This window comes from Patagioenas fasciata, chromosome 7, assembly GCF_037038585.1.
Source record: "Patagioenas fasciata isolate bPatFas1 chromosome 7, bPatFas1.hap1, whole genome shotgun sequence".
NCBI lineage: Eukaryota > Metazoa > Chordata > Aves > Columbiformes > Columbidae > Patagioenas > Patagioenas fasciata.
In genome coordinates, this window is record NC_092526.1 from 26,327,568 (window position 1) to 26,350,647 (window position 23,080).

Here is a 23,080-nt window from a genome sequence, read left to right on the forward strand (position 1 = left end):
TAAAGCCAGCTAAAAATATACATTTTAGGCACTTACCACTGGGGATCTTGATTTATTTGTCAATTTGAAGTTAGTTTGGTCAGAGTAGTGGCTGGCTTGACTTCCGGCATCTATACAACAGAAGAAGGTCCTTTGCACATGTAGCGGGATAGCATCTGGGAAAAAGGAACTGCAAAGAATGAGATATTTATTTCCATCACATACCTTGTTGAGATTAGACACATGCCTAGGTCAACAGGGTTCTTTTCATGCATTTCCAATTTGAGTAGGAAGGGTCCCTGTTTACTCCCTGCTCCGCTGAACTTGGATGAGTAAATTTACACCACACCATGGAGGTGCCTCTGAAAGTTATACCCTTCCTGAAGAATTCTTACTAACATGAACAGTGCCAGTGACTCCATCGCTATCAACTCATGGTAAAAATTTTTTGGGGTAAAATAATGATCTATTGGTTATGGTTTTCTGTGAGGGCTATTGTAGCAGAAGGCAAGACTCAATTATAGAAATTGTTTTCAGGAGTGCTATGAGGATGCAAGTGAGCTTGTATGGCAAACTGGCACAGTTATAGAAAAAAATGTGGAGCCACAAGCGTGTGAGAGGACTGGAAACAATCATTAATGCCCTGTCCTTTTCAAGGACAACCATATCCAAAAGAGTAAACATGCTTCAGGAAAGCAAATTTGTAACTCACACTCAGGAGCTTCACAATACTTGCCCTCAAATCAAATTTATTTGGGAATATCATCATAGGAAACATGGACAAATACAGCAGAATAAAAACACAAAGTTGTAGATTGCCTTGTTGAAAATTAAATTAAAAATAGTGGCTAGATTATAACCCATAACAATATTACATTATGTATCTGTCAGACATTTCATGATTAAAAACAGAAAATAAAACTCTTGAGGCCTAATCTATAGCCACAGCTCCTCAGTGTGCTCAATGCAGGGGTACATGCCCATAATGCTGTGGGAGATATGGCCCCATGCAGTACTTTGGTACCACGGCCTTACAGGTGACAAACTATTGTTCAGGAAGAGGCCCCCTCAAGAAGCCTTTCTGCCATCTGAACACAAATTTCACCCAAGGTCAAAGCCTTAAGTGACACATGTTGGCTATATCAGTCTTCTCCAGCAAAGAAAATTTCTCCTCATCCAAAAAACACACTAAGCATGGGTCATGTCCAGGTAGAAATCTTGCTAAGGATAAAAAAAAAAAACAAAGGAAGAGAATCAGATGGCATTAAAGAAAATCTAAGGACTCCTTCTAGTAACATCTACCACAGTGATTAAAACTGAATACAAATTTAAAAAAAAAAAAAGGATTATTTATACACAAATCACATGAATGAGTTCTGCAGGTAATGAGTGCCTCCTGTGAGATGAGGAGCTCCTTCTGGTTTCTTCAGCAGGAGATCTTGGTGCTCGCTATAATAACAGGACACCGAGAGCCCCACAGGATGCTCCAAGTACTCTGCAAAATCTCTTATAATTTCTGTTTGTATTTCCAGGAGGAAGTTCTTGCAGAGTATATAAGTCATGATGGAATAGAGATACAGAGTGAAAAAAGAGAAAAAAAAAGTCAAGTTCAACTATGGTGCAAGTCTGAAATTGCAAATACAATAAAAACATTAAATTCTGGTTGATCCCGACTCCATCTCAGTGAATCATAAATTACAATGTTGAAAACACTCTGTAACAAACAAATACCTAACTGGCCTAGTTTTTAAATATATCAGTCATCTTTTGTTCTTTTCAAATTTGGTGGGAACTACAGATACTCAACATATCTGCAGTAAGGTCCCAAGTTCTCTGATCTTAAACAAGATGATTTTCCACTGTCGCAGCATATGGCAATTTACAACTAAAAAAAAGTCTGATATGATCATTATGTCTCTTCTCTTGCCTTAATGACAATAAGAAGCCAGAAGATGGTTTACATTTTATTATAAAGGAAAAAGAGTCCAACATTCCCAAAAAGGATGCAAATGTGCACAGAGTGGTCCAGGCTACTAAAGGTTTGCTCAAACACAAGCAGAGAATATAGAAATTCTTAACTCTTAGCAAAAAATATCAATTGCATTATAACATATATGATACAATTTCATTCATTAACATTTCATTCATTAACTGCACTGTACAGAAATTTGTCCATGCTAAATACAAGCCCTGGACCAGATGCACAAAACAATTTAAATGCACTTTTTACAACCTATATGCACAAACATTTATTAAGTTAAAACTATGCACACTACTTGTGCACAGCGTGTATATGGCTTACATATTCAATGACAGGAATTCCACCTTTTGGCATGCCCTTATCCCAGGGCTCGGAGCTCCCACTGTTCCCAGCTCCATTTCAATTGTTCTGTTGTCAGAAAAGAGACAGTCAACAGGTATGGCCGTGTTAGGGTCCCTCAGTCCAGGGTGACTGTTTTACAATTCCCTCTTCACTTGGGACAAAGCATGCCTGTGTTGAGGTTGAGCCTGACGCCTGCTGAGCTCTGGTTAGATCCCTGAAGCAGCAGATGAACAGGACACAGGTCTCAATCATCCATCAGCCTCTGCATAGAGCGGAGAGCCACCACCTCCACGAGTCCTCTTCAGACAGAACCATGGCTGACTGTGAAGACTTTTGGTCAGTGAGGTAATAACCACAGGGTCCGAAAAGGAAAACTGGGTGTGCAGTGACTGGAGCCACCCGAGTGTCTACAATGCGAAGAGCACGGAAGCATCCTGGCAGGTTCCAGCAGAGGACAATGAGGTTGGCTGCAGCTGCGTGGGATGCCTGGGCAAGCCAGGAGACGTCACATGCAGCTTGAGGAAAGCGGAGATGAAAACGGAGTCTCTTTCTGGGCACAGTTGAGGCTGGAAGGCTCATTTGGAGGCTTCTTGCAGAGGTAACTGCCTGCGTGCCCCATTTTTGCTGCCCCTCAGAGAAAGATGGTCTGGTGTTTTCTTTTAAAGAAATATATGTTAGCAAGAATTTTCCAGGATCAATCCTGTCACCTTTGCATTTGAGAAAAACCACACTATAAGGCCTCAGTGTCACCTTCCAGTTCTATCTGAGAGGCGACACAATATTTTGCTGAATCAAAGCAATTTTCATGTATTCCTGCAGCTGTCTCTTCCACCCTACAAAACAATAAGCCCCAGCTTTGTGGTAGGGCTGACACCATTGCTGATGCCTTCCAAAATACTATAGGACTGAGAATGTTTTAATCTTTAATACTGGATGCTATTTAATTAATTTAAAAGAGATATTTTGAATACTGATCTGTTAAACACCAGTTCTCTCCATGTGGCAGCCACCACAGTGGGTAAGAATCATGATTCACGCAGGCTGGTCAGTGTTACTCTACAACTTCCCTGTACAGTCTGCATATTTTTATTTCCAGATATTTTAAGGAAGCTAAAAAGTAGAACTTCAGTGTTGCATGCAGCATGGTTGCACGAACAAGTATCTATAATAACATTTCATTTTGACTTTCCATTTCCTTTGTATGCCAGTAGCAATGACGCACAACAGCAATCCCAGGCAGATGATAAATGTCATGTTTTCACATGTGTCATGGTTAACTGGAAATATCTGGTGTCAGTGATACAATAATGGAAGGTCCAACTTTGGCTTAAAAAAGTATTTTGGCTAGTTCAAGAAAGCAGAATACAAGAGGAAACAGCAACAACAAATACAACTGAAATCTTGCAAGCTGTTAAGCGCCTTGAGTTACCAGCTCAGGGTTATACATTTTGCACTTTCAATCATTTTATCCAATCACTCTCCACAGAAACAGGATGATCCAAGAACAAGTTGACAGATAACAGCCTCTGAGAGCATGGTCTAGGAACACCTAGAGTTCTTTTCTCCTGAAACAGAGGTCAAATGAAAATTCATAAGCAATAGATTCTTAATAGTATTACTTTGAGTATTTAATATACCTGAATTGAGGATGTTTTATTGCATGATCATTTAGTCTGACATTAAGGATTCAGAGATGTAAAAGTATTGTTTTTCCCTGCTTTATATTGAATGGCTTCTATGGGGACATAGGAAGTGCCATGCATCATGTCCTCATTTCAAAATTTTGTAATAAAATCACAATTGGAATAGAACAAAGAGGATAATAATAGCGCTAAGTGAGTTTCTATGGTATAAAACTCTCCCCATTATAAGAAGGAAATGACAAAAGTACCTGTCCTGCCTGAAATGTCAGAAGCTTTTAAGAAACAGCAGATCTAGTTCTGTATCAGTGCTTCTTTCTGCTCCGTGGCTTTTACTTTATCTTCTGACTTCTTACAGTGTTTAGGTTCACCTGGAAGATAAACAAATGTGATTAGGAACCTGAGTGAGGAAGTTAACCAAGTTAAGCACAGTCCTGACAGACAGGATCTTTTCCCTCCTGACTTTTTTAAGGTTAAAATGAGGCTTCAATCACTGCTTTCTTTAATTGCTTGCTCACCAGAGTAAGCAAAGGATCGTATTAACTAATCATTATGGGATATCCATAAGGCAAAAGATAGAGTGAAAACAGTAGATAAGAGCATGAAACAAAAATATGAAGACATTTACATGACAAAGCAGGTTTGGATTTGGTTTGTTTTATCTTCCAACTTACTGAAAGTCAAGATTCACGCTCTGCAGAGAAGTGCTGTTTAAATCCTCTTTAATTTAGAGTTTCAAACTGAAAGCTTCTCTCAGATAATGAAAGGTGACAGTGCCAAGTTCTAAGAATTCAATTAATTCAATCAGATAGGAGAAATGACACTGCGTGACACAAGCAGCTTTCAAACTAAGTCATACAACATTAATTTCAAACCAACAATCATAGTATTAAGCTGTTGCTTTAACTATTCCTTCAGTAATTTTGAACGAGTACAGCTGAGGAAATTACAAACTGAGATACTAGGCACAGGGAGAATGTAGCAAACTTACAGTGTAATTTACTAACTATATAGTAACTTCTCAGTTTTAACCAGCTGATTGAGTGATCCCACCAGTGATTAATAATGCTGAACTGAAAATGCGGAAAAGGAAAAGCACAGAAGTCTCAAAAGCAGAGCAGATGAGCTGGGAGAAGCATTAAAGTTATAAAAATAAAAATACAGGCAGGAGAAGATTTTTAAAAGACAGAAACCAAAGGCACGATCAACAAAAGGAACATGTATGATGCGTGATATGAAAGGAAAACTGAAAGACAGTGAGTTGAAGAAGAGGCTCAGAGTTCAAAAAAGAGAAAGGGAAGAGAGGAAAGGGAGTTCATGAGAATGAGGAAAGAAGAACATTCATAGCTACAAATTCACCGCGGCATTCCTGTAAACAAGTGAGAATTACTACTAATTTTACCCTTGTTTCACTGCCAGGAAGGGCGGCAGCATGGGTACTGCTCCCTCTGTAATGCAGCACCAGCAGACAGGCCATATTCCCCCAAGCAGCATTCTTCACCATCCCCCTTATTTTACATAAATTTAGTATGAATGGAATATAGACAACCAGTTTGCTAATGGATTTGGAAGTCTCAAAACTGAACTAACAAAAGAATGTCTCCAGATCTTTCAGCCTGCAGCTGGTTTTGGAGGGATTTAGCAAACCTTTTATTGTTATCCATAAAAGCAAAAAATGAGGTATGGAGGGGTGTGAAAGTAAAATCTATTGATCTACATTCTATACTTGTTGTAGTATGGTTAGCAGAGTGTTAGCAGTGGGACAGGAGTGGTTTGCAGAGGCCTTAACAGAAAAAATTTGTATGTTTAATTTTCATAAAAACTACACATTGAGTTTTAAGTCATACCTAGGTTTCTTTGTGTCATTGCATCAGTTTTTGTATGTGTTAAACTCTGCCTTCTGAATGGTTGCTAATGGCTGCTATCTTGTAATCCCTATCTTTTTTATAAACACATAATTTGTTCTTTTACTCTAACCTTCCTTCCATCCACATCCTAAGCACAAACACAGGCGCCTTCCTGTAGCACCATGCTCCTGATTTACTCTTGCTCTGTTTAGCCACACAGTATGCACAAGGGATGCTAACAAACTCAAGGAATGCTAAGGAGCCTGGGTCCAGAGCGATCTGTGCCCGCTTTGAATGGGTGCAAAGGGTTCCACGCTCAGCTTAGCACCACAGAGCTGCCGCAGCACTGAACGGTCACTGGCATTTGTGTGACGCGGGTGGTTACTGGATGCCACTTGCATTGCCATTAATCAACTGGCACGTTGTTGATGTGGATCTGTCCACTGCTATTTAACCTGGTTATCCTCCAGAGGCTTTCAGCTGCTGACTGCTGATGATGTTGACTGCTTTGTAAACACAGCGTACATATCTAGTCCTCTACTGTCCTATAAAGTGAAGTTACTGATAATTTGTTTTATTACAGATTTATAATCTCCTTTACAGTTTGATGTTAAGGATTAATGTGGCTATCATCATGAGTGAAAAGTTAAAAGTGTGCCAATTAGCATTTATAAATCATTGAAACATGGAGTTGTTTAATTAAACATAAGCAGTTTTTAAAATTAATGTTCTAATTAATAAATCACTTAGGAGAAACAGATAATCACCACTTAAGAGAAAATCATCTTATAATAGTTCCACTTAATCTTGTAACATTTAATTAAATGAAAGCGAGATGATGGAAAGGACAAAAGCATTGTGGATAAAAATGACATCCCCTCAGAACTGGGGTTCTTGTAATAGTGACCTTTAGGTTCTCCTTCCGCACTGATCAGGACACAGGACACAGCTACTTCTGTTGATAAAATGTGATCGTCTACAAGAACTACACCTAGAAATAGATGTGATGCAAGGAGAGGAAAAAGAGTCCCTTTTTGTGTTTTGTTTTGTTTTTTGTTTTTTTTTTTTTTTTTTTTTTTAAATGGGGAACCCTTTCCACAGAACATACAAACACTCAATGACAGTTCCCAAGAATGCAGACGGATCATCTTCCCATGACCTCCATCTCTGTTACAATTCAATAGCTTACTCACAGAAAACTGAGTTTTCTGCTTTTTATAAAGGCCAGAACAATGTCAGATAACCTATGAAATTTCAATCTGAATCACTGTGTTGTTTTTCTTCTTACTTTCTATCTCATTCTCCCAGCCCCAGCAGCTGAGGTGCTCACTGTCTTGCCCCAGGAGTCAGCAAGCACTCTGGACATCACTCTAGCCTTCTGGCTGCCATCCTCAGTACAGAAAGTATAAAAGTAGGAAAATCTAGCATGGAGAGTACTAATAATGTCCTGGTAGATGCACAGTGCTTCTTAGAATACTCAACTGCAATTTGGAAAGCAGGGAAAAAATGTAAGGTCATGTTTACGCTGCCTTCTGCTTAGCTGAAGTGCCATTCCATTGAAAATATCTGACCTTTGTTAACAAAGTCCTGTCTGGATCCACTGGCCAACAATGGAAGTGCAAAAGTGAAAAGTGGGGATACCACCGATGCTGTATCTCCCTCTTGTGCTGAGCACTACTGCATTGTACACAACACACTTGTTCTTGTGCATCTCAAACCACTTATACACAGCTAAAGGAGAGGGGCGTGAGGAGAGAAAACAGAGACTGCTGTGCTATTTGTAGTTATGGAGCTTCTACATACACTGCAGCAATGGAAACTCTTGCAAAACCACTAATATTAAGTATCTGTATTTAAAATACAACTATGGCAGTTTAAAGGATTTTCTCCGTTTAGAATATTAAATCATGTCACCACTGTGAAAAAGATATACGAAACATTTTAGCCTGAGTTTTTCCTTTGCTATTGAATATTGCACACTATGCCAATACTCAATGCCTGCATGGCCTTTCTTTTCAGTTGTCTTTAACATGGTGGGACAATCTCTGCAGGGGGACTTAAAGCTGTTGCTGAACCCCATATTAATTCATTTCATCTCAAAGAGCCAGGACCTGAGTCTCACCGTGTGTTTGTAGAAAGTGTCCTGCCTCAGCCTCTGCACATTGCAGTGATGTAAATACCTGCAGTATACTCCCTTAATTGGCAGGCACAGAAAAAAACCCCACCATCTATAATTTATTTATATAATTGATGACATAGTTGAGAAATTAATATTAGGTCTCCCCTGGGGTTTATTAGAAGCCTTAAGTTCTGTGAAAGGGTTTGTGCTGACTTAAAATGATAGTATTTAAATAATATATAGATAAATTTCTCACTACATAGTTACATGGCTGGTCTGTACTTAGGAAAGTTCTAAGAATATGATAACAAAGTCCCTCTGTAAATAATTTCAAAATACCATAAAATATTCAAAATATTTTTCAGTGACATTTAGATATTGGGGAAATGCAGGAATGTTATTACATTTAAAGGATAAATCAAATTATTTAATGACAAAAATCAAAATGTAAATGATATTGTGACTGACCAGTAAACTCTGCAATGGAAGAAGGCTCAATGGAGATGGGCAAGGGAGATGTGCCCATGAAGCTCAGGAGATAGCACAAGGGGTAACTGATCAGAATTGTTGCAAGGACAGCTGACAATCTCAACACAAAGGTGAGCAGAGTGTGGCCTTTGGTTCAGATAAGCACTTTGGTCAGCTGAGTGGATCCACTGACTATACCGCAGTTGAGGGGATCAACCAGTGATGTTTCTCCCGTGACTGTCTCCTTGAGTTCAGCAGGCCAGCATGGAGGGAGTGAATATGTGGATCAGCAAAACATAGGGTATATAAACTAATCAACTAGGAAAATAATGTTGAAGAGAGAGCTGGTATGCCTTACTGGTGACTGGTGAGCATATTCATGAGACAAGTAATGGCGATCACATTGGCACTGTGATTAATCAGCATATCGCAATTGCTCTATTTTGCTAAGCGTTAACTACATTTGCAATGTGTTTTCAGTATATTTTGTATCACTCTGTTAAATCAAAAATCCCACATAACAACAACTATCTTCAAATAGGAAAATTTGATATTAAACATTACATCCTTCACATGTGGAATATCTAAAAAAAAATGGTCAGAGAGTATTGGACTCTGACATTTATGTGCTAAAGAAACTCAACAAAACACTCATTGAGCTCTCCATTTACCTGGGTATTTCTCTATGCTGGAAAATGACCACAAATAATCACCGAAGGAGATGGATGAGAGTAAATTCAACCTGCCACAGTGAACAGAAGTTTCACATAAAATGACAACTAAAAATGCCTTCAAATATCAGATGCCTTTAAAAATAGCACCTAACCAATAACCTTATTCTATGCGCAGTAGCAGTCTACTAAAAATCTGTGATAGTGTAAACCAGAAATCCAACTTCATCTTGTGGTTTTATGACTTGAGTGACTATGAATTACTTATGATGGGATCCATGAAAGGTTCAGGAGACTAAAAGAAATGCAAAGTTACTTTCCATAAGCTAACGTTGGCTGACTAGGGATGCACAGTTCCACTGGAAAAATTTTAAGGATTAACAGGTCTAAATTGGTGGAAAGCTACTACTCTAGAATGCAAGATCCAAAGAACTGAGAATACATAAACTCCCTGAATTTCCCATGACAAAAATATTTTGACAACATAATTTCCTGTGACAACAGCAAGAATTTCTGACTACATTTTTTCACAAACCATATCAGATGAACAGTTTTCAAACTAATTTGAAGACCTCTTCAGAACAGAATTTTACAATGGGTAGGTATGTCGTCAATCAATGGTGTGATCTGTAGCCTCTATTTTCTACACATGCTCACCAGGAGGAAAAGGCACAGCTTGTCATAAAGGAGGGTTTGGAGAAAAATCCTTTCAGTTCCATTTCATTTCCAAAGACCTTTATACAGCAGTTTAAGATTTTCAGGCACAGACATTTAGTTTCAGTAGAGAATCCTATATTTCTATACCAAAACTTCCTGTAGCAATTAGCAGCAACAGTGTGCGGCAAAAACCTAATATGGCTCAGATGTATGTTGTGGAATCCCAATAACGCAGTATTGGCTCATCAATCAGCCTCTGGAGTTGCCTTAAAAATTATTAGCTGCTTCTCTCACTGTGTGATTAATCACTTGATGTAGTTATATTTCTTGGTATGTCTCTCCTTTTTCCATGAGTTATTATTTCTCCATGGTTTAAGTACCACTTAGCAAGAGTTAAGCAACGTCCTTGTATGAGGTCTGGCATTTAATTAAGGACCTTACCAATACCACTTATTTTCACAAAATAATTAAATAAATCTCATTTCTATTTCATTGTTTATCTGAACTCTTTTTAAATATTGCCATCGCTTGTAAAGGAACATCCTTGGATTGGTGGAATGAATGTTATTAAACTTTTTTTATCATTTTCAAGAAAAAACCAGTTTAGAAATCATGCTTGCATTTGGAAATACACTACTACAAACTCAACCACTTCATACCCTTTTAATAAATTCTGCAGTTTGAAGTATTAAAATACAAGGCATTCTGTAGAAAATTCCCTGCCTTAGAAAATAAGACTAGCTTTTTCTAAAATAAAATCTCTCTTTTCTCATAGGAAAGGTAGAATGTAAAGAAAGACAAGGCAGCAGAGTGCACTAAGTGCATGCTGAGTTGTATCTGACCTCTCAAACAGCATTTTTGTTGGTCAGCCATCTAAAGACCCCCAAGGACAGCAACCCCACATCTGCATTCTGCATAGTTGGAAAGATGAATGATGCAGCTTTTCCTACTGTGTTCCTCATCCAGGAGATGGGAAACTTTTCTAAGGCACTTAAATTTCAAGTTGGGCTTTAATACAAAAATTGTTACAAAAAGTACATGTCAAAAGACAAAAATATCAGTTATTAGACAACTTCAAATGCTGTGAAGTTAATTTTAGTGTAAATATTTTGATTTAGGACCCTAAATTAACCATCTGTTATTTCTGATGGAAAAAAAAAACTGTCAACAATAAAAGCATGGAGTGCTGGAATGTGGAACTCTCAACTAAGTGGGTGTTCTCCATAAAAAGCATTTTTGAGAAATATGCCAAGACATATACTTATGTTTAAGCTAAACCTTATAAGCACTTCAATGTTGCTGCTCAGACAATGCCATACTTCTGGTACAGTATTGCAAGGCTCTCTCTCATAAAAGCATGCAAGAGTTTAACACTTTAATTAGAAGTGAGGAAAAGAAGTTTCATTATATGCCTTGATTATTCTTATTACCCTAACACCCCAAAGCTTAATCTAACAATAAGCAAATTCAGAAAATAAAATGAAAATGCACATTTTCTTTCTCTTACTTTGATAACATCAATTGTTATTGCTTGGGCATCTTGCCCTTGATACTGTCCTACAGTCACCAGATACTAAATCATAGGCAGCTTGTGATAAAATACTTACTAAAAAAAAAAACCAACATTGCAGGGATTTTCTGGTTGCTCCACCTGTCCTGCAAACTACAGTCAGGATACTGATCTTTCTCATTAAGAGAATGGCATAGTCCCATCCATCTACTAAATTCCATCTACTTAAAGTTAACTCTAAAATTCACATTACATTTAGTACAAAGGATGTGGTTTACAAAATAATAATATCCCATGCCTAAACAAAGGGGGTGCATTTTAATAGCGTAAAAATAATTACTTATTTGAAGAGAAAATGTTAGATAGTGCTGTTTTGAAATTTTACCTCATTCTCCAATAACAAACCACTATTTAATTGTAAATATGCATCTTTAGTTTAAAACCATTCTTCTAGTTCAACTAAAGGTCTTGGTATTTTATGTAAAGAATTTTCTACAAGATACCAAATAGCTAGTATCAAGAAGATTATATTTGTTTATATGCAACATGATGGTTTTAGGACTCTACTGTTTCTACACATGCCTGAAGAAACTGTCTTATGCTGGTGGTTTGTACAACATCTTATTTCGATATTTTACGTTACTGTTGATGTTTGACAGGGAGATACCAGACACTGCTGCAGTTTCACCCTGGACAGCTTCAATAGATTGACTGGTGCTCTGTGATGGAGTATTACCATTCAGTGCATCTGTATTCTGTGTTTCTTGCTGAGCATCGGTGAGATCTTTCTGGTTCGGATCAGAGTTAGAGCATTTTTCTGAGTTGGTTTCATCACTCAGAGGAGTGTCGAAAGAGACTACTTGTAGGACGATGGATCTGGGAGGACAGGTTGTACCATCACTTCCCTGACTACTCTCATTTTGTATCCTTGTTGTCTCTTCCTGTAACTGTACATCTGTGGAATTTCTGCTTTGGTCTTTTTCCTGTTCACCAACATTTTTCACAAGTTCTTCTACAAAGAGGGAACAAAATATGTGAATTAGATCAGAAGGATATGCCACAATTGTTTGATTGCAGAGTAGTGACTGATAGAGCTGCACATGGGAACAATGTGAACATCAACTTTCTGCATGAGGACGTTTGCACCGTGTGTTTAATATTGGTCAGATTCTGCTCCTGTTTACACTTTTGCAACTGAACCATAGTGGTCCACTTTCTGGTTTGATCTCCAATTTGTATCTGTTATTTTCGGTCCTAGTGCAGAGGAGCATCAGCAAACACACCATAAGCTGAAGGATGGGAGCAGAAGGACCCCACGCCGCAGGCATATCCTGCAGCAGTGGTGTTTACTGCCACACGATTAGGAGAAGCAGAGCTCATCAGTTCTGCAACAGAGAAAGGGAATAGAGGGGAGGACCTTGCTGCGGATAGGGGAGGCATCAGAACTGAAGGGAAGCCCTGAAGGAAGTTTGCCTATAAGCCTGGAAAAGTCCAAAATGTCAGCTAACACAGAGCTTCAGCAGGAGCACATTACAGAGCATTACACACACACAATGCAGTACTGCTGCCATTATGGCTAGTGGCATACACAGGACGGGAAAGAAGAAATACAGGAGAAATTGTGCTTCGGGGGCAGCAGCTACAGGAGAAAATGATGTTTCTGTAAGGCTCTATTCCTTACTCTATCACAGAGACTTGGAGAACAGCAAAACCGAAATGGCTCCGTGTAAAAGGAAACAGAACAGAGCAGCACAGAGAGGTGGCACCAGGAAGAACAAGAAGATGAAGAAAACAGAGAATGGAAAACTTGCAATGGAGACTGAAACCTCTGAGAAAAAATCACTGCACCATCTTCATGGAGGGCCTGTTTCTCTTGTTATTAGAATCTCTGTTGTGTAAATTCAAATTTTAGAATCTGTAAACTAGTATAGAAGATACAAAACACTATCAATTTAAAAAGTAAAATCATTGCACTTTGAACAACATCTCTACAAAACAGCTGTGCTCATTAAATTTCTAACTTGGCTGTGCACACTTATTAAGGAAGGAAACCAAGCACTGAGATAGTTATTGAGTTCAACTGGCAGCTCCCAGAAATGCTGGTTGTAAGTGACCAGTTCAAATCCAGACCAAAAGTGACTGCACATGACAACTGAAAGACAACCCCATCTGTAATCATATTTCTACCACAGCCAGGATTGGGCATCTTCATCACCTCACTTTTCTGAATTCAGATGAAGTTTCCCCTGAAGCACAATTTGGTCTGTGAAATGGGACAGAAAGGAACAGCTCCAAATCAGAGCTGATATACAGAAGCATGGAATAGTTTAACAATTTCTTTATTTTCTTAGTTCTTATACTTCCTGTCATACCTTTTAAAAGATCAAGAACTTTAAAATTTGAGTAATTTCTAAATTGTTAAGTCAGCTTTTTTACAAACTTTAGAGACTTGCTTGTCTTGGACTCCAAATGTCCTGAAACACAGACAGGTAGTCTTTTTCTGTGGACTTCAATGCAGCTCTTACAAAGAAGTGGTTGGGCTAAAGACATTAAGAAACACATTTATGTAACTTGAAGTAAATCTGATGTTCAATCCAGGTATGTTAATTAAAACATTTAGTATAATCTACCTGTGTAAGGCTTTTGTCATGTCTACATGTCATATTTATCTCCATATTGCAGAACTACAAGCATTCTTCCTTTATTAAAAAGTCAAGGCAATTCCAAAATAAAATATTTCAGATGCTGTTCAGATGCATCAGCTATTTGAAGAAAGCCAATCTGAACTATAAGCGCATGTAAAACCATAATACTATCTTAGCTTCCACTACAAAAGGTGGCTTTTTTAACCTGAAAGCTGGCAAGAACAGACAGTATTTTTCTCACAGAATGGACAACTCAAACCAGAATTCAGAAATCTCTTGGTGTGACTGGGTTTTTCTCACATTAGAAGTCTCGGAATATTCATATAAGCAAACTCTGCTATTAATTTTTTAGTTCTAAAATACAGCTAAATTCTAACTCAGGTCCATGCACATCTGATGGTTGTAGCTTTGAAATGGAGTATCTCTGCATCGAGTTACACCTGATCACATACTAGTTAAATGTCATATCTATTGTAGTTAAACTGGTGTGATACTATTTATTCCAGAAGTCAGTAGAAAAGAATATGTGAGAAAAATACGATATTTTCTAAGTATGAAAAATGCTGTGAAATTTTAAAATCTGTGGAGTTAAAACTATTGCTAAACATTAGTCTTTTTATGATGATAGTCATATCTATGATTACCATTGCATGGTGATAAAATTTCAAAGTCACTCTCAGTTAAATGAACTTGAAGAAAAGTATCATGTCCACTTGGGAAGAGTTTGTTCAGAGTAACTAGGAGGAGTGGCTGGCAGTTGTGACTAAGACTGAGAAGCCTCAAGTACAAAATCCTCTATTATGATATCACAACTTTCATTAAGACCCCCACTCTTTTCCTTCATATTGCATCTCTCATCTGCTGAATATCCGAGTCTATGTTCTGACTCGCTTTGCTCCACTCAGCTTCAATCCCTATGAAATCCACTGCCAAAAAGATGAAAAATACTGGATTCTTATGGTGCATCAGCCACTTGTGGAATATACTATATGTGCTGGAAAACAGAGACTTTAGCTTTCCATAACAGCTAATAATTGTACTCTGTATTATATGGGACTTTTATATCTATAATTTCTGCTGTTCTGTCACTCCAGTGAAACAAAAATACTTAGCAGCCTTTAAAAGTAAATAGATAAATAAGACTAAACAACCTTCTTGGCTCTCTAGAAAACTCCCCTCTTTTGGGGTGGAGGGGTGAGTTAGGCACTAAAGAGCTTCAGGATTGTCATACGCATTCAGATAAAGGCAGGCAGCAGTGCGTTGTGCAGTGCAGTGAACTCAGGATATGTGTTATTGTTGCTGCTGGGTTTGCTCTCTCTGTGTTAACTCAGAAAAAGTGCCTGAAGCCAGGCCTGTTTACATATTTTCAGCTGGTTGGTGTTGTTTTCTTTACAAGAACTCAAGTGTTCTTCAGCAAAATTTGTGTAAGTTCATTTGTAAAACAAATGGCTTCTCCTAACTGGTCTGTTAGAGATGACTCAATCTTATCCCTCTCCTCTGCACTTCTGTTTCTGAACACCAGCCTTAAATCACTGTCCTTCACAAGGAGCACCAATGGCATTTAATTTGTAAACGTGGTAGAAATGTTGTCTTTCTTCCACTGTGCTTAGGGTGGGCTGTTGGCAGAATAATGCAATTGTTTTGTTTGGAAAACCAGCAGGAGTTGTAAGGCAATAGCCAAATTTCAGAACAGTTGATAAATGTAGATAAATTCTGCTATTTTGTAATTTTGCACCAGACAGAATGCGTTAACTAGTAAAGGTAACTTCTTTCCACTCCCCTTTTCACCAGACTGTACTCTTCTTTGCTTAAGTCACCTTTTTTTTTGGCTTAATAAGTCTCTGAAAATTGAAGCAAGTTCTTTAAGTTCTCTTTTTTTATTGTTTCCTGGAGTGAATGGGAAGGCTGAACATCTGTCAGCCCAACAAATGACTAAACTGTCCATGAAACTCTGAAACTGTCAGGCGGATCAATGTCTATCACCACGCTGTAGGATTCTGTGGTCTCCAAAGTGTCGCTGCTCTGCTGCTGCAGAAGCTCTGGTGAGTCTGCATTACCAAAAACAATGCTGATTTCCACCAGCTCCACTACGTTACTGTCTGTGTATGCAGCACCACTTTCAGGACATGGCCTACTGAGTGGTGAGGAAGCTTTTGTACATTTTGGTACTTTCTCTTCTGGATATGTCCATGGACCTGCTTTTCCTGGGACTTCTGTAATAAGAAACAGAGCATTCAACTACTATTATCTTCACAGTACAAGGCTTATAAGATACCTTTCTGTCTCCAACAACTGCACCACCTGAGCATGTACTGACTTAAGAAGAGTGGAGAGATAAAATAAACAAGCCATGTGTAAGTAGAACATCTCAAATCAGCTAAAGGCAATGACTGCCACAGCGCTGAACCCCAGTAAAGCAAATGTCTGCTGAAGCACATTGCTATTTCCATTAGGTGTATTGAAAATAAGCTACAATAACTTACTCTTACAGAAAGACATAATGACATTGAAGTATTAAGAATTAGCAAACTACTGAATTAGAGAGGAAAGTTGTACATCTTCACTAAGAATTAAATTATTTGAGGAATCTGTAGTGAAGAATGCTGCTGGACCTTACAAACTCTGTGGATATTACCACAAACTTGGATTTCTAGGCTTGTGTGCTTTCATTTCTACTGGAAAATGAAGTTCCTCAAAGCAGTGACAAAAGAACAAAACCAGGACGACGTGGGAATGAACTGCACCTTTCTAAAACACGTGTTCTCACATCAGTCATTTTAAAGAGAAGAGGAAAAGACCAGCAATAAGTATCAAAACTTCACAGAAAACTAGCAGACTGATCTGGTGCCTCTGGGACTCCCAAGTAAGTTTAAAGACATGTCCAAGAGTTCACAAACAACTGTGATTTTTCCCAACCAACCTACCATTTTCAAACCCAAGAATACAATGCAGTAACTCACAGAGGTATTTAGACACCTATTCCTTCCACTGTCACTTCCTCACACAAATTGCATCACAGATACAGGAGGAAATAAAACCACTGCAAACCATGTAATCCAGTGGCACTTGATGTCACAGCACTATGACATATAGAGAACATAGCACAGGCATAATTAGCTATCCAAACTTTCTACTAAAAGATTTGGTTTAAAATAATTTGTGGTGAGTTTAGGGTTTCCTAAGGTGGCTACCTCCAGCTTTTACTTCTCTTTTGCTGTTTAGCTGTCAGCCCAGGGGCTTGAATTCTGGGAATTTCAGGACAGGGGAAGGGAGGAACATGCTGCTCTGAGCCTACTAGAGGGAAAAGCTGGTTTAAGCCATGTAGTTTGTCACATGCAGGGAAAGGCCAGCTCTCTGGTGTATACTCCAGGGGGATATATAACAGGTTCCATTAATAGGTTCAGTTATCATTCCTTAGTCTGTGATTTACCAGGTACTGCCAATACAAAACATTTCTTGCTACTCTTAGCTCAATCCATTCATTGCACTTCCTCAGACCATGGTGAAAAATTCTCCTTTTCCCACTGTTAACACCTTTCTGGATTAGCTCAAAAACTGCTTATGACCTAAACATTTTAGTATTGCAATTAAAATCAGAGAATTTATTTTTCTCCAACAGATTAAAACAGTCCATTAAGGTAGATTTCATGTGTCAAACTGTCAGTTGGTTTCCATGACTGTCACACACGTCCTCCCACCACCCGTCCTTCTTAGTGGCTGCTAAATCACAGTAACTATCAGATCATCACAGATTTTCACATTTCAGTAGCTGTTATTCCCTTCTTATTAGTGAGCCTGCAGAGAAAATCTTTCAGACAAAATGGAGCAGAACCCTGTGGTTTCTGTGACTGGAAGTATGCTGGACTGAAAGTGCCTGAGGAGGGCCTGCAGATACCATCCAGAGGTCTTTCAGAAAATATATTTGTTATTCAAAGTTGCTGCCCATGGTGGGGGGGTGAGAAGGAAAAAAAAACCTACTGATCTCTACTCCAAAGATGCAGTAGTTATCATTTTTCCATATTGTTACTGTCAAAATTAAGCATGGGACAGTGCAAGAGCCCCATTTAGCCTCATTTTTTTATCCCATTCTGATCCGTCCAGTCACCCTTTAGACCCATAGACCTTTGAGCCGTGCAGCACAGTGCACTGCCTGAAGGTGTCCAGGACAAGGTTTGTCACTGATCACTTTCCACACAAATAATGCAACCTTCATTCGGGTCCTGTAACAGTTAATTCTTCTGAAGAGTTACAGAAGCATAAAATGGGAGCAACAAGTAACTGCTATTGTATTATCCTGAAGATGAGCACGGGTCAGTGGTGGGCCCATTGGATTGGCATCTGGACACTGTATTCTGCAGTCCTTCATGTTATCATATGACCTGAGGTGTCCTAAGCTGTCTGTGACTCTTTTTGCTCAGCTGTAAAGTTAAGATAATAATAATACTTATTTATCCCTGTAACTTTATTTAGAATGATATCTACTGAACAGATGGTAATCACGATTACTAGTCCATACCCTTTTACTCTGTTGAGTACCTGAGTTTGCCAACCACTGACCAACTTGACTAGTAAACCTTTTGAACATTTGAAAAAAATAAGCTTGAAGGAATAAGCATTGTGGGGATAAGGAATAAGCATTGTATTTTTTGAATATTAAATCATTGTTACAATTTTTCTGTTCTAAGAACCGCATCATGCAGGATCTTACACAATATTTAAATCTTTCCCAACAGTCATGTGTTTCTTACAGTTTTCTCAGTAGACAATAACTTCCAGACCTTAAAATCCATTTAGCAAACATTTTCTCCAACGAAACAACCTCTCAGACTCATTTGAGCATCTTTACTGTCTGTTTGCTACAAGTACCACAATTGGAAAAAGCAGCAGCCATTGCCACTATGTGTTGAAAATAGCACAGGATGGAATGGCCTCTTTATCACTGTGTTGAGTTGAACAAAGACGGATTATCTGGTGATTAGGGGTTTGGAATATTAATTAAACATCAAGGCTTTCAAATTAGAATCCCAGATGTTTGATCATTATGGTAATTCCCTGTTAACTGCATTCCCTGAAAGGCCTGAGAAACATTTCTCTAATTCTCCAGTGGTAAAAGGTTGAGGACCCTTAGGCTATTAAGCACTGAGCTCCTCTGCATCAATTATATAAGACACAGGCTTTTTAGCAAAATGGAGCCATTTAGTGAGCCTTCTGTTAAGGAAACTTGGAAACTGCTGCCTAGGTAGATAAACGCTTTCCTTACTAACACAGGCCTTTCGAAAACAAAGCACATTGCTCCTTGAACAAGCTGCTTGCTCTGAATCAGGTCTCAGCAGCAACTCTCTCCAGGAAGGGGCAGCACCAGCACCTGGGCCTGCCACACCTCCAGGAAAGCAGCACTGTTTGTCTTGATCTCCTGCTCTGGCCTGTCTGGGCACAGGAGTCAGAGCATCTTCCAGCTTTCTCAGCCCTCACTCACCTCTGGCTGAACTGTCTGCCAACCAGGGCTACATGGGCAGCCCTATCCTGAAAAGGTGAGAAACAGGAACAAGCTCAAGTTGCGCTCAGGATATTATATGTGTTGACACTAGTTCCTTTTCTATATTGCCTGTGCATCTGTATTACTACATTTATAGAGACAATTTCTCTTGCTCCTGTGAACTAATCTGGGAACAATGACTAGTGTCTGCAGAACCCACTGACAAGAACACAGATGGTTCTTTTAACAACAAGTACTGTTTGTCATAGTCAGCTCAGGAAGTGTTTGGAGATCTACGCTAACAGCCAGCCTGGTTACTACCATGGCACACTGCCCTCAAACACATGGCCTTCTCCGTGCACTCAGCTCTTTGTGGTTTGTCATAAATTACCCAGCTAGGAATAATGATAGCAATAACAAAGCTCCTTTCACCTAGCAGTGATTTACAACTGGTATTTCTTCCCTCAGTTTGTGCCCCTGCTAAGGTATGAATAAAACACAACTTCACGTGTATGTCCAGAGCAATCTAATGACTTTTCACCAAGCAACAGGGCCAGAGAAGGTAACATGAGATCCAGACAGGATGGAACAAGTTATCTGATGTTCAAGGTCTCAGGTTATTCACGTACAAGCTTAGTCAAACTTGAGTGCAGTCTGAAAGGAATTCCAAGTGGAAAAGGGACATATTTCAATATTCTTCATTCTTTACTAGATGTTAATTTTGCACAGTATGTTTAAGGATTTTCAGCCTTTGCAGGGTGCAGCTTCAGAGCGCATATCCTGCTGATATGGGCCAATTGGGGAAGATTTCTTCTCCCTTTATGTGACAAGGAATATAAGTGCTACCTCACACAGCACTCTATAAAGGGCCACATTCACCTAGTGAAAGCCTCTTTTCCAGCAGTCCTTACTGCCCACATGCAAAAAGTGAATGGAAAACATCTTAATTTTCACAGAACCTATATAATGCCCCCATGGTTTTTATTAAAAGACCTTACTCTCTGTGTACTAACAAAATATAAATCTGTATTCAAAAGTACCTGCAGTATTCACAAGGTGCCTCTAGATTCCAACCAGGCACCCTGAAGTTCTCCATGCCATGTTCCAGTGAACTGGAGATACTGCTGCAAGTAGACAGTTTTCTAGAAATTTCTTCCTTGCTCTCACAGAGATTTTGCAAAATAGTTTCACCCACAACCACACAAAGCACATATCTTCATCAAGTTCTGGCCTCAGCACCAGCTGTTTCCACTTACCCATCAGTTTTCTTAATTTATATTCTACTGTAATTCCATAACTCTGTTCCGGAAATACATAGACATACTTCACTAGCCAAGTTGATGGAAGAAAAGAAGGGCATGGAAGAAAAGAATATGGACCACTACCATCTCAACAAAGTTCATGGAGTCTTGAACATTAATAGCTCTGTTTTTCACAGTACAAAGCATGTCCAGCATTTCCTAGGTCTTGCTGGGCCTCACATTAATATTGACTGTATAGAGAAACAATTCTTAGATCTCTTGCTGTGAGGAGCACTGTGTTTTCAGTGGCTGTCAACAGCCCAGTACAACTGGGCTAAATCTATCGGTAATATATAGAGCACTACAAAGCACTGGAAATGAAAAGGAAATGCACTGCACACCTCCAAAACAATATATCAAAAAGCTGATGTTGCAAAGTCAAACTGGTCAGATGTAACTGGAAATGGCAAACTTCCAGATAGCAGGTTCTCCATTCTTCCATATTGAAGGACTCTGTATGTAGGGTTGCTTGATTTGTGCAGGCTGTAGCTAAGTGGTCTTGGGCACCCTGATGATCTCCTGTTACTACTGATATTTGCAAATTAGCAGTTTTGTCCTTTCAACAAGTCATTATTAGTTGGACAATACCAAAAGAGGCAATTGATCCTATGAAGCTGCCCATGAAGAAGACACAATGTTAGTTAAATCTATTCCTTGGTTGCCCCTTCTACCTAACTCTCAAGTCATTGTCACAACAGATTGTAGAAACTTGTTCTTAACATTCACCTAATGAGAATATTCATTCGCGATTTAGCACTAAATGAGATTGTAGCACTGTTCAGTAGTGTTTTTCTGTCTCTTCTGACACCTTTTTGAGAAAAAGATGCTTTGGATGATGGAATGAAAGACAAGGCTGGCACTGGGTTCCAGGCTATCATTCCCTGCAGTCAGTATCAGGTCATGTGCAGCAAGATCAGTTCCAGCAGTGAAACAACATACTGAAATACTCCAGGTGTTTACTTGGAAACAGCACAGACTGTGGACAAAATATTCCCAAACGGCATTCACTTAACCTGGATCAAGGTTATAATATGTGCTCAACAATTTTCACAAGTCATTTCACTCAGATAATTGTAACCTCAGACAATTTTCAAATATGGCATATGAACTAAGATAGTTGATGCAGGTTTGGCTTTATTAACTATCTATCAGCAAATGAAGAGTCACTTTTTGCCTTGTTTGGGTCTAATAAATGCTGTGATAGCCCAAAACTTTATATCTGTGGAGTCATTTAAATAATTGCCTACAGAATGGTCCCAAGAAGGCTGCAATACTGAATTTTGTACCATACAGTGGGGAAAAAATAGCATTTATAATAGCAAAGTACAACTTTTACATTTCTTAAGAAATGTGGGAGCACATACTACTTTGAATTGTTGATTTTGGCATTTAAAGCAAATGACAGTATCAGTTATGATTAAATGTGCAAGAATGTACATTTCTAAATCAGACTTCTAGAGATAAGCAGAGCAGCACAGGGCCTTATTGCACAGGCTGTAAAATTTGCTCTCATCCCCTGACCACCTACATCTCTTTTTACCTCCAGGGAGAGCAAAACAGCACCATCTAAACCAACATTATGACATAAAAGATATGAGTACAAGACAACTACATACTTTTATAGGTTGGAAGAAATTTAAAAAATTAAAGTAGGGGAGATGTGAGAGAGTAACCAACAAAAATATTTCACCTTAGTATATCTTACCTTCTACTGCTAATTCTTTCCATCTTTCTTTGTTTGCTTGAATGATCTTCATCAAGTTGTCCTTAAAGCTTTTTAGGTCTACAGTTGCTAGAGAATTTTCGGTGTGAGCCACTCCATCAGTTGTACTTTTAAAATTGGGTCGTCTTTGTGCTTCAGCATTGCTCACTGCTCCCAAACTATTTTGGCTGCAGAAGGGAAAAAAACCTAAATTGTGAACACAGTTGGGCAATTTTAATAATACACAGTTAATTTGAATCAAATTTCTTAGAATGTACATGCAATCACTAACTCAAATAATATTTTCACCAAAGGGTGTCTAAGATACAAGACATTTCTTCAACTCATAAAGCTGTAACATGGGACCAATTCTTACTGACCTTTTTCCAAGGAATTCTTGAACAAAAATGTGACAGCTGAAAATACATTACTTGTAAGTTAGTTCTTGAAAGAATGTTTATGTAGCCATTTTGGAGCAGCCTCTTAGCTGTGTTTTTGAACTGTGAATGGTGTCTTTGGGGCTCACAGGAAACATATCTGACTGTTATTTGTTGACCCATTTAAAAAAAGCAAAACACGAAAGTATATGACATGTAAGTAGGTTTAGCTTCTGTTGAAAATTCTCTTTGAGGTACATACCTTCAAGCATAGTCAAAGCAGAATTTAATACAGAGGCTTTAAAAACCACTTAAGAGGTACTGCAGCTACCTGACATTAAAGGGAAGGTAGAAGTCAAATTGAT

The 23,080-nt window shown here is 38.6% G+C and overlaps 1 protein-coding gene across 5 annotated transcripts in view; it reads right to left on the reverse strand.

Moving 5' to 3' along the window:
- Positions 1-1,930: 1,930 nt before the first annotated feature.
- Positions 1,931-23,080, reverse strand: part of PDE1A (phosphodiesterase 1A) — a 154,234-nt gene continuing 133,084 nt past the window's right edge. For 4 of the 5 annotated variants that reach the window (XM_071811162.1, XM_065841391.2, XM_071811164.1 and 1 more), the window contains 4 exons: positions 22,342-22,526; positions 11,951-12,226; positions 4,194-4,313; positions 1,931-3,867 (listed from right to left, as the gene is read on the reverse strand). In XM_071811162.1, coding sequence (XP_071667263.1) covers positions 4,237-4,313; positions 11,951-12,226; positions 22,342-22,526 — 538 coding nt within the window. In that variant the 3' untranslated portion in view covers positions 1,931-3,867; positions 4,194-4,236. The remainder of the gene's footprint in view (positions 3,868-4,193; positions 4,314-11,950; positions 12,227-22,341; positions 22,527-23,080) is intronic. The other variant, XM_071811165.1, reaches the window with a different exon arrangement.